Source organism: Bidens hawaiensis, unplaced genomic scaffold (assembly GCF_021521415.1).
Source record: "Bidens hawaiensis isolate Kalapana, Puna unplaced genomic scaffold, B.hawaiensis_p1.1 tig00000190_1, whole genome shotgun sequence".
Lineage (NCBI taxonomy): Eukaryota > Viridiplantae > Streptophyta > Magnoliopsida > Asterales > Asteraceae > Bidens > Bidens hawaiensis.
Genome location: NW_027491020.1, coordinates 6,355,162 through 6,367,956, shown reverse-complemented (window position 1 = coordinate 6,367,956; position 12,795 = coordinate 6,355,162). Strand labels below are relative to the sequence as shown.

Below are 12,795 nucleotides of genomic sequence, written 5' to 3'. Positions count from 1 at the left end.
TATGCCATAGATATTATAAAGTGTGCGTGTATAGAATCATGCAGCAGTTGCCACCTCGGTTGATACAAACACTAAACTTAGTACACTCTCAATTTTTGTGTACCCGAAGCTATAACGAATTCTGGTCGGTGCATAGCAATATTTATCATTCACTCAGTCCGACATTACCTACGCTGTTCAACAAGTTTGCATGTACATGCACGCACCTTGGTCGGGTCAATGGGATGTTTGAAGAGAATAATATGTTACTTACAGGGTACCACTTACTATGGCCTTACACTTGGACCCACATCCTCACCGTGTCTCCTCGCCTATACGAATGGAGATTGAGCGGGTTGTCCCGACACTCTTCTTTCAATCTTCAGATACTGTGTTTTCTTTGGAGATAACCTCATATCTTGGTCTTCCAAAAGGCAAGAAACCATTTCCCGTTCGAGTGCTAAAACGTTGTTGCTGAAATTTGTTGGTTACGTAATGTGAGTGTTATTTACCTATCGAGAAATTCGGTTCAACATCAGCAAACGCAACATATTGAGCTTGGCATACACTTCGTAAGGGAACAAGTTTAAAGGGTTATGTTCGGGTTCTCCACGTGCCATCTCGGTATCAAGTTGCAGGCATTTTCACCAAATGCTTACCACGTGCACTATTCAAGGATTTTCGATCCAGTCTAATCTCTCGGTCCCCTCCCGCTTTGACTACGGGGGTATAATAAAATGAAAAGAATATTTGTAATATGGAAATAATATAATCCGATGTGTATAGATTATTCTCTAAGTTAATGTGGTGATTCTAACCAAAGATAGATGATTAACCTTGTAAGTATTTATACCATGTATTCTAATGAGAAAGCAACGATTTGTGAAACTTACATATAACTTAACCCCTAAAATATAAATCCCAACAATAAATTAATGTGAGTAAAGATTAGGCTCAGGGATAGACCTTAACGCCCAGGGCGTTAAAGCTGAGTTACCAAGGGTTAAGGAGTGACATATCATTCTCTTCATGGGTTAAAGCGCATTAAATACAAGGTGTGTTAAAATGCTAACGGACTTTAAAATCCTCTACACACACAATAATTTAAAAAACAATTTTCCATTAAATAAATTAGAGAGGTAAAGGGGTTAAGCAATTTCGTTATGGTGAGGTGGAGTGATATGAGATGAAGTAGATGATGTGATGTCTATGTAGAGTTAAGGAGCGTAATTGTATACCCAATTAATGGCCTTGCATGTATAACATAGTCTCAGTTACACGCATTTATGTCACTGTTTTTACTAAAACTTATATGTACGACATGTCATTCTGTTTAACATATGTACATCAAATTACAAATTTATTTTGGTTATATTAAATTTCTAAAACTTATGTCATGCATCTCTCTAATGTGTTAGTTCATAATATGCGGACCCGATAGACGTCACTCTGATCATGTATATTAGATTGTAAAATAATGGCATATAAAATAATATAAAACAAAAAACAATGGTTAATATTTTATAAAGTTATAACCGTACACATTTTGGTTATTGAGAAATCTGTGAAAATATTTGTAAGAGATTGTTTGAAATGGCTCTTATATTCTCTCAATTTTCCTTACCATTATCAATACAAAGAAAAAAGAACGTACAAATTGTCAAACACAAGGGTAGAGAGCAATGTGAAATAAGATGTAAAGCCAATAATAAAGTTTTGCAAACCAAAAACCGTGTATCCACCTACCAGCAAACCAGTTGGACTCCTGATTTTATTGGGAACTTGGAGACCAATTTCTCAGTAAGTCCAAATACCATATAATGTATGTGTGTACGTGCGCATGCATATGCATATATGATCATGCATAAAGTGTTTGATCAAGTTGAGATGAACTTACAGGATATGGTGGAAGTGAAGAAGCTAGAGGAGAAAGTAGGTGCAATGCTTTCCGCATATGAAAATGGTGGTTCAACTCTGCAGTTGCTTGGGCTCGTAGATGACATTGAACGGTTGGGCCTTGGCTATCGCTTTCGAGACGATATAACAAGAGTACTTGACAAAGTAGCATCAATAAACGAATCGCAAGAAGATGATCTTTATGCAAGTTCTCTAAAATTCAGGCTGCTTAGAGATCATGGTTATAGTGTGTCACAAGGTAATTCACACTTCTCTAATATAATATTGTAAAACACTTAATTAATAGTATATATTTTCGATAATGGGAGGTCCCCGGATAAATTGTACTTCACACGTATTAAACAAATCTGTGATAAATTGTACAGATTATTAAATAACTGTCATGCATCTTTCTCCTACAAAAGCTTAAAGGTTGTACATTATGTCGCAACATATAAAGTTATATAATATCAGAAATTAACTACAACAATAAATAAAAATCTTATTTGAATAATATGTTGAAAAGGAAGAAGTCAAGAAAATAATCATGACTAAATGAACATTGATCCAAAGTATCTTTTTTTCCCTTAAAACGAAAGTTATTGGATCCGTCACTATTTAAGAGTAAAGGTGATTAAGCAACAAAAACCATGAATCGTCTACCTAGTATCATACACCCTATATATGTTCAAAGACTTATATTATATTAGATATTTCTCATCTTATCCATTTCTCCACTATCTATATAATTAACTTAGCTGATTAATTGGAGCTAATCAGATTTTCTAAGGAGATTCAAGAACGGTCATGGTGGTTTGATAGGAAGTCAAAAATCAGATGCCAAAGCAGTTCTAAGTCTATACGAAGCTTCGGTTCTTGCACTTGAGAGCGAATTAGATCTGCATGAGGCCAAGTTGCTTGCGAAAGAAAAATTGTTGAAACTGAGTGTTAATATAAATGATGAAGTAACGAATACCTACATAAATCTTGCATTGGATACCCCTTTATATCATATGGTGCCAAGGTTACAAGCTAGATGGCGCATTGACGCGTATAGTAAGCGAAAAGATGCAAATAACCTGTTGCTTGAACTCGCAATATTAGATTTCAACATGGTCCAATCCTCAAACAAGAGAGATCTTCAACAAGTGTCAAAGTAAGTAAGCATTCCCTTGACCACTTTTAGAACATATGAGGTTTCCTAACAACCCATACCTTGCTTTTTGGTAAGATTTTACTAGATACGTTTTTTGTTTCGGGTTTTCAAACAATTTTTTTTGCATGTTCATACAGATGGTGGGAAAATACAGAACTAGTAAACAAATTGGGCTTCATAAGAGACAGTCTAATGGAATGCTTCTTTTGGGCTTCTGGAATTATATTCCAACCTCGATATGATTCTAATCGTATAAGGCTTACTAAAGCTTGTGCTTTCATAACTACGATTGATGACATCTTTGACATTTGGAAATCTATAGATGAACTCGAAGTCCTCACCGATGCTATTAAAAGGTTCAAAGTATTAAATCACGAAAAATTTTACTTATGTCCATAAACATTTTTACAGGACCATTGTATTTAGGTGGGACGTTACTGCCATAGAAAGTTTGCCTGTGCGTCTTCAAGTAGGCTTCCTAGCTCTTTATAACACCATTAATGGAATAGGTTATGACACTGTGATTACACAAAGAAAAAACATCATACCTACCCTCGCAAAAGTGGTACGTTTGCTGATTTATTGTAAAGATAATCACCATGGATGTAAGCTGCTAGCGTGTGTGGTTTCCGTTACTTAGGTACATGGCGTATGATTTGCGTATTCGTGCACTCAATAAACACATTTTTTTAAAAACGGGCTTGATTTCTATAAAAAATAATTTATTTTTAATAAATTTTAAGTTTATAAAAAATATTGAAATTAAAGTTTAATGAATTTGAAGTTTTTAAATATTTTTGAAATTTAAGTCTATACATAACTTTTTTTAAATTTAAGTTGTTGATAGTTTTAAGTTCAAGTTTCAATTACTGAATTTTTTTAATATAAATTTGAGCTTCTAATTCTTATTATAAATAAATTTTAGTTTTTTTTTAATGTGAGTTTTAGTAACTTGAGTTTCAAACGTTATCCCTTTTAATTTTTTAAACTTATTAAGTTTCTTTTTTCTTTAAGTTTTTAATTAACATAGCGCAATATTCATATAATCATGTGTTGATCTTGTTTTGACGGCAATGAGTTGGTGATGAAATGACAAAGTAGAGACTTGATTTTCCATGTGGTCCAGATTCGATTCAAGCCCATGTCATCAACTTAGATCATTGAATCGAACGAGTTTTAACATACCACAGTGCCTTTGGGCATGTGTTCACGGCCCGCCTTAAATGATGGTTTTTCTCAAATTAAAAGAATAGTGTATTTTGATGTAATGAATTTTACAGTAGCTCAATTATAGGTTTTGTTTGATGTTAAAGAAAAAAAGCACTCTACGATGACGTGGTATACGTGGAATAGTTTTTAAGTTTATTTCTTTTCTTTATATAGCTTATCGCGAATTCACACATTTTGCGATGAGGTTGGGTGGAATTTGACTTTTAGACATGTTATCGCACCTTGTTTTAATTAAATAAACTTGTTTTATGTAGTTTATTTGACTTTTAAATAAACTTGTTTTAGTGCTATTAAAAAAAACATGTATTTTCTTTGTGATTTTCCCTTTAATTTATTGTATTTTATTGGTTGAAGAAACAAATTGTTTTACAGATATATTGTGGGTTTAATTACCCATCTTATAATTTCTTTTGATCCAATTAGTGGGGAGATCTATGTGAATCATTTTTGTTGGAAGCAAAGTGGAGTCAAGCAATGCCAACACTTAAAGAGTATCTTGATAACGGGTGGGTGTCCTCTTCAGGAGTGGTAATACTTACTCATGCCTACGTATCAATTAATCCAGAAGATACAATTGAGTCATTGGAGAAGTGCCAAGAGATTATCAAATGGTCATCAATGCTTTTACGACTTTATAACGATTTGGTTATTTCTTCGGTATACATTCTTTACAGTTCATTGTGTTTGTAAAAACTTTTACTATTTTCTCATTGTCTTAATATTTTGTTTCTAAGCATAGGAGGAGATAGCTACAGGTGAAAGCGTAGATGCAATATCATGTTACATGCGTGACAGTGGCGTTAGCGAGGAAGTTGCGCGTGAATACATAAACACTCTAATCGATAAAGCATGGATGAAAATGATCAAAGCACGAGATGCTTGTTCTGATGTCTCGGCATATCCGATTATTGATTTGGCTCTTAATATGGCTCGAGTTGCACATAGTATGTACCAGTTTGGGGATGGACATGGAGCTCCTGATGCTAGAGCCAATCATCGAGTATTGTCTATGATCGTGAAGCCCATTACCATCGGTAGAGAGTAGTGGGCCATGCAATCCACGTGTAACGTGTTTATTTTGAAATTTGTTTTGAATGTTACAAATTTGGCTCGAGTTGCTATGTACTTAAACTGAAGCTGATGTAATGGTTTAATCATTCAATATTATATCTGTTCTTTTCTCAAAATAATAATAATAATAATAATAATAATAATAATAATAATAATAATAAACTTTGCAACAATTGATGTATCTTACTATGCAATCTAGGTGCCAAAATGTCTAGTAAGGGTAATCTAACTATTGAAATGGTGGAGAACAAAATCACTTACATCATTTGTAATTTTGCATTGTGTGGACTTCAATTTGCAATATTGCCCAATGTTTTTCCCTTTTACAAAGTATTCTGTCATGGTTTATTACGCAAGTCGAATTCTTATTGATTTAGTTCTCGGATCCTATTTAAGGTTTAAACAAATTGTGGTCAATTTCTTTATCCATCATTCTCTATTCATTGGGTTTTCAAATCCTCTCTAATCTTGATTAAACATTTAAATCAATCTCTAGGTAGTCAATATTCCCTGATTTTATATTAGCGTTTGTCCTCATTGACTTCTAAAATTAGTAACTGATAAGTGTGTATATTTTATTCACACACGTTTTTTAACCTATTACGTTTTATAATTTTCTATCAAATGTTGATCAGTCTGATTGTGAAATACGTATTAGTAAATCAAGAATGAAAAACGATAATTAACGCACAACTTAGAAATAACCGAATTACATTATAACCAGAGAATATAACTTAAAAAACTGATTACAACATCTTTGGTAGTGATGGTGGTGATTGTTGTGTTTGTTGTTGTTGTATCTAACACTAACTTTGTACATGTATTTATACTAGTAACCCAATTTGGTCACCAGGCATAATGTGTGTCCTCCACTCAAACTTGACCATCAAGGTGAACTTGGCCAACAAGGTAAACTTGGCCACCAAGCTTATGGAAGATTGTTTCATAATACCCCTTAGACTTTAACCGACTTGTTAAAACCTCTTAGGCCCAGTTCACCGACTTGTGACCCGGAATAGAAATTAATCCAACATTCACCCCCCTAATTTCTGATTCGGATTAGAAAGGCCTTCAACTCCAAGTAACTCGCGCATCTCCGTGAACTTGATTCTTGCGAGTGCTTTAGTGAGGATATCGGCCCGTTGCTCTTTCCCGCTAATGTGCTCAACATCGACCTCGCCGTCGTTGTAGCAATCTCGGATAAATGAAAGCGAGACTTTATATGCTTTGTTCGGTTGTGAAAAACCAGATTTTTCACAAGAGCTATTGCGGACGTGTTATCAACTTTCAACACAACTTTCTGCACTGCTTCTCCAGTCAACTCGCTCAACAACTCTCGAAGCCATACAGCTTGACATGCAGCTGCTGAAGCCTCCATGTACTCGGCTTCACATGATGAGAGTGCAACTGTTGCTTGCTTTTGTGAGCACCATGTAATTGGAGATTGCCCGTAGTAAAACACATGCCCCCTGGTACTTCTACCATCATCCTCATCTATGTTGTGACTACTATAACTATAACCTACAAGTCGTTTGGACCCGTTCTTCCCATACTTGATCCCATAACTCGTCGTTTTCTTCAAATATCTCAATAGGTGTCGTATTGCCATACATTAGATTCTCGTGGGCTTTTCATATATCGACTAACAATACCCACAGAGTATGCCATATCCGGACGAGTGCGTAATAAATACCGTAAGCAACCCACTGCCTTTCGATACTCGGTTGCATCGAGTTCGACTTCATTCTCGGCTTTTTAGTATTTCACACCATGATCCATCGTGACTTGAGACGGATTACAGTTTTGCATACCGGTCTCCTTTAGAATTCTTTTGGCGTATCATTCTTGTGTAATTACTATCCCGTCCTCTTGTTGGACTACTTCGATTCCGAGATAGTATGTCAACTTCCCGAGACCCGACATTTAAAACTTGCTCGCCATACCCTTTTTGAAATCAGAAATTATACTTGAGCTTGTACCTGTCACAAATAAATCATCCACATACACGGCTACGATCAAAAAATGTTTTCCATCCGTCTTTTGGTAAACCGATTGTTCCTTGGAACATTTTTGAAACTTCATGTCTCGTAGGATGTTATAGAGCTTTGTGTTCCATACTCGGGGAGCTTGCGTTAACCCGTAGAAGGCCTTTGACAACTTGTAAACTTTTGCCTCCTCGCTTTTTTTCTCGTATCCTTCGGGTTGTGAATTGAACACAACTTCTTTCAGTTCACCATGTAGAAAAGCCGTTTTTACATCAAGATAGTGGATTTCCCACCCATTAGATGCAGCCAATGCGATTAGTAGCTGAACGGTCTCGATTCTGGCTACCGGAGTGAAAACATCATAGAAGTCAATCTCGGGTTGTTGCACGTAACCCTTTGCAACCAACCGAGCTTTGTACTTATTTATCGTTCCATCTGCATTTCGTTTGATTATGAACACCCACTTCAACCCGATACATTTTGCACCCTTTGGAAGTTCGACTAACCTCCATGTTTCACTCTTGTTTATCGAATCGATCTAGGTATTCATAGCTCGAACCCATTCTTGGTTCGACTTAGCCTCAAAATAGCTACTCGGTTCACCACTTTTTGTGAGAAACAATTGCTCATAGTTAGAGTCAATATGTAACACATAGTCTTCTTGTAATCTTCTTGACTCGGGTTGAACACCTAAGACCCGTTTGGGCCTCATTTTCACCCGAATGGACCTGTGACCCATTACTCATCGACTGAACTTGAGAGCGGGTTGAGGAATTAGACTCGATATGACTTGGTTCAGCTGAGTCGTTGGACCCGGGTTGAACCAATGATGTAGGTTCAGAGCTTGGGCTACCCGGGTTGCTTCTAGATGTTTCTTCAATGGTGGGTTCGATTTGACCAGTTCCATTGTCAACTGCACCCCTCAAACAATAGAAAACATACCCGGCTCGTAGTCATTCTTCTCGACTTTCTTTACCCAATTCCACCATTTGTTTTCGTCAAACACAACGTCCCGACTAACAACAATTTTCCGGGTGTTCGGATCGAAGAGATGGTTTGCTTTTGAACCCGTCTCTGACCCGAGATAAACAAGCTGTTTTGACCTATCATCAAGTTTCTTTAGATGTACACTATCAACTTTAGCATACGCCATGCACCCAAATACTCGAACGTGTTCAATAATCAGTTTCTTTTTCTTGAACCGTTCATATGGAGTTTGATCAACCAAGGCCCGGGTTGGGACCCGATTGATTAAAAAGGTTGAATGTCGGAACGCTTCTCCCCGCATATAATATGGTACCTGCATTGCCTTTAGAATACTCCGCACCATCCCCATTAAAGTTTTGTTTCAGCTTTCTACCATGCCATTTAGTTGCGGCGTGTACGGGCCGGTTAAATGCCGAATAATTTCACTTTCATCATAGAACCGATTGAAATCACGTGAAGTGAATTCTCCTTCCATATCGGTTCGGAGAGTTTTCATTGGTAAACCCGCCTCCGTATCGATTAGGGCTTTAAACCTCTTAAAACTTTCAAACGCTTCACCTTTTTCTTTCAATAAAAACGTCCACATATATCGTGAGTAATCGTCTATAATAACAAAGACATACCTATTACCCGAGATAGTGGATGGGGTTATTGGACCGCACAAATCACCATGAACTAACTCCAAAGGTTGGGATGCTCTAAACGAGGATGTAGCCGGAAACAAACGCCTCGTTTGTTTACCCACCAAACACGATTTACACAACTGATTTTCATGTTCAACATGTGGTAAACCTCGTACAAGATCCTTCTTTGCCATCGATTTCATTAACTCAAATTGATGTTCCCAAGTCTTGCGTGCCAACGCCATGCATCATCTTCAATCTTTGATTGCAAACACACGGGAGCTCCAATTTTCATTCGTATTTTGTAGAGTCGGTTTTTGGATCTCTTGACCTTCATGAGTAACCTCCCGTTCTCATCGTACATGGTCTGAAGATCGTGTTTCATCCGAATGTCACATCCGGACTCCGTTGCTTGGCCGAGACATATTATATTATTTTTTAACTCCGAAATGTAATAAATCTCGTTAGCAAGTCTTGCTCACCCGATTTTCCTTGGAAAAGAATTGAGCCTTTTCCCTTGATTTGAACAAATGACCCATCTCCGAACTTAACCCTCCCGGTTATGTTCTCGTTTAACTCTAAAAAATATGACTGGTTTCCCGTTATATGATTACTTGCCCCATTATCCAAATACCATACATCATCTTCGACCCGCTCGGTCTCGTATTTCTTTGGTATTAGGTTTTGTTCATTTAAGAACACAACTTGATGCATATACGCCGCATCATCAAAATTTTCACGGGCTTTGGTTTTGTTTGCTTCTTGACCCTTTTGAACTCGGTCGGGGCAACCGGATGCAAAGTGACCAAACCGGTCACATCGGTAACATAAAATCTTTGACCGATCTTTCTTCACCCTTACTTTTCCCCGACTTGATGACCCTTTCTCTGATACCAATTCAAGAATGAAAAACGATAATTAACGCACAACTTAGAAATAACCGAATTACATTATAACCAGAGAATATAACTTAAAAAACTGATTACAACATCTTTGGTAGTGATGGTGGTGATTGTTGTGTTTGTTGTTGTTGTATCTAACACTAACTTTGTACATGTATTTATACTAGTAACCCAACTTGGTCACCAAGCATAATGTGTGTCCACCACTCAAACATGGCCACCAAGGTGAACTTGGCCAACAAGGTGAACTTGGCCACCAAGCATATGGAAGATTGTTTCATAATACCCCTTAGACTTTAACCGACTTGTTAAAACCTCTTAGGCCCGGTTCACCGACTTGTGACCCGGAATAGAAATTAATCCAACAGTAAATACATTATTAGGGATATATTTTATAATGATTTGGTTTTCAAATTCTTTTATCAGATGCTAATCAATCTGATTCTCAATGAATTATTAGGCTATTAATTATCCGACGAGGTCATTACAACTTATTATAGTTTTAACATATTATTCTAGTTTTAATATGACAAACCCGTTTGCGTTTTTCCATTTCTTGGATTTAGTTAAAAAGGTTTCCTGCTTGTACATCAAGTTTATGATGATGGCACCAACAACATGTATACAGGCGGATGGTAAGTGATCTACCTAAAGTAAAACAAATAATATATGTGTGCTGAGTAATATAATATGTTAACGGAATCTGACTATGCTTCTAATTTTGGCGTAAGAATCTTGTAAGAAGTTGTAGATTACCCCATATCTTAAGGAAGGTGCAATAAATTCACCAAAACAGAAGGCCTTATAGACCCACAGTGCCACCATGAAAGGTATACCAACTAATATAATTTAAATTTTCAACTCTTACGTGACACGAGTGTGAAAACAACTCCCCATACATGACTTTGATATAAGGGATGAGCTAGTACCACGGTTCCAATTTTCTCAAATTCTTGATAACGGTACCGATAACTCAAAACTTGTACTGATTCGGTACTGGATGTACCAAATTCAGCATTGGTACCGGTTCCAATACCCATTTGATCATCCCTATTTGATGTTGGCTGCCAACGATTTCCTATCATGGTTTAGTTCCATTACAAATAGATCATAAATCGATTTGATCCATTTTTAGAATAAATGTTTCAAAACCTTTCCATCACTATCATTGTTCAAAAAATAATGTAGTTTGAAGAAACGCGAAATCCCCCCTTTATTCTAATTACTTATTCCAAGGGCGATGATTATGTATTTCTTACGATGAGTTATATTCCTCCACGGCACAAATGAGCGGTACACCTACAAAACAGAACACCGTGAGCTCGTTACGAGGAAAATAGGGGGAATCATATGGTAACCACCCTCCGGCGTGAGAATCAGTATAGCGTTTATAACGATAGTGAGAGTAGGTTGAGAATATTGGATGTTGGATCCCTTACCATTTGGAGGTGGGTTAGTATTTATAGTCGTTGGAAGGGAGAGAGAGGATATGGCCAACTACCTTATTAGGCTTTCCACCAGTTATATCCCTTGCACGTGTGTTACAGGAAGTTTGTAGGCATCATGGTCATTTGATGTTGACATGTCATACTATGTAGTACTATTGACTATGTGTTGTCCGTCCCTTATTGGTTGGGCGTCATTTACGATAAATATCCTTACTTTTTGCATCATTCTCGTGGAGATCTTTGGAGCTCTCATTGCCGAAGTGTCAGAGAATGTTTGTTATATAAGGACATGTTGTTCATCGCCCTAGCGCCATGGTTATTGCATGGCGCCGGACCCTTATAACCAGCGGGAGTATATATTATGTGTTTAGTGGTGGGTTTATTTCCCTACCTCTTCAAGTCCCCCGGTCTATTATTGCCCTTTTAAATAAGGGGAATTGTGGACTGATTGGGGTTGTCTTCGCACCTTAGCCTTTTATTGACTGGAGGTTGTTGTGAACCGTCCCTTGGCGGGAGGTTATTGCAAACCATCTCTTGGTGGAGCCTATACTGGCAGGAGGTTATTGCAAACCGTCTCTTGGCGGAGCCTATTTTAAGCGGTAGAATATTGCAAAGCTTCCCTTGGTGGAGCCTATTTTGGCGGGAGATTATTGCAAACCGTCCCTCGGCGGAGCCTATTTTTTGTGGGAGGGTATTACAAACCGTCCCTTGGCAGAGCCTATTCTGGCGGGAGATTATTGCAAACCGTCTCTTGGAGTAGCCTATTTTAAGTGGTAGAATATTGAAAACCTTCCCTTGGCAGAGCCTATTCGGGAGGTTATTGCAAACCATCCCTTGGCGGAGCCTATTTTTGGCGGGAGGTTATTGTAAACCGTTATTTGGCGGAGCCCATTTTGGCAGGAGGTTATTGCAAACAGTCCCTTCGAGGGGCCTTTGCTACCATTATCTTTACTTGAAGTTTATCAAGTTGTTGTGATAATATTTGTAGTGACACATGTTATTGGCGTGGAAAGATGAATTAAATGAATGTCAGGATAAATGAGCGGTTGATTTGACAGGTTTGACGACGATTACATCCTGTAGGCAGTTTTTTTGTCTGTGTCAGGCGCGTGGGAGAGAATCCCGGTGACCCGCCCTGTTGTAACACATATTATGCCATGTTCTTGGCGTGTCGCATTCTGATTGGTTCGTTTGTCCCATCCATCTCAATTTTACTCCCCGAAACTTATTGCTATGGGTATAAAAGGAGGCGTTGTTCCTTCCTTTTACTCTATTCATGTTTATTTGAAAATTTTCTTTTCCATCTTATACTTTCTTTCTTTCCGGCGATCTCCATAGCTTCTCTTTGCTTTTCCATGTATGGCTGGTTCTCCCAGCCAGATAAGGAGAAAGGTTCTAAAAAGAATAATACGATGGATTTTGTGGGGTGTCGGATGTCAGGTGGTGACTTAGACGATGTTGTCCGGATTTACTGTATTGACCCCTCGTTTGAGCCGGAGTTGCCTGCTCTTGGCAAGA

The 12,795-nt window shown here is 37.6% G+C and overlaps 1 protein-coding gene across 1 annotated transcript; it reads left to right on the top strand.

Moving 5' to 3' along the window:
- Nucleotides 1-2,525: 2,525 nt before the first annotated feature.
- On the top strand, nt 2,526-5,306 carry LOC143591222 ((E)-beta-ocimene synthase, chloroplastic-like). The gene is made up of 6 exons (XM_077071515.1): nt 2,526-2,541; nt 2,656-3,031; nt 3,169-3,387; nt 3,443-3,596; nt 4,685-4,918; nt 5,001-5,306. The coding sequence occupies exons 1-6, from the start codon at nt 2,526-2,528 to the stop codon at nt 5,304-5,306; spliced, it is 1,305 nt and encodes a 434-aa protein (XP_076927630.1).
- Nucleotides 5,307-12,795: the final 7,489 nt, after the last annotated feature.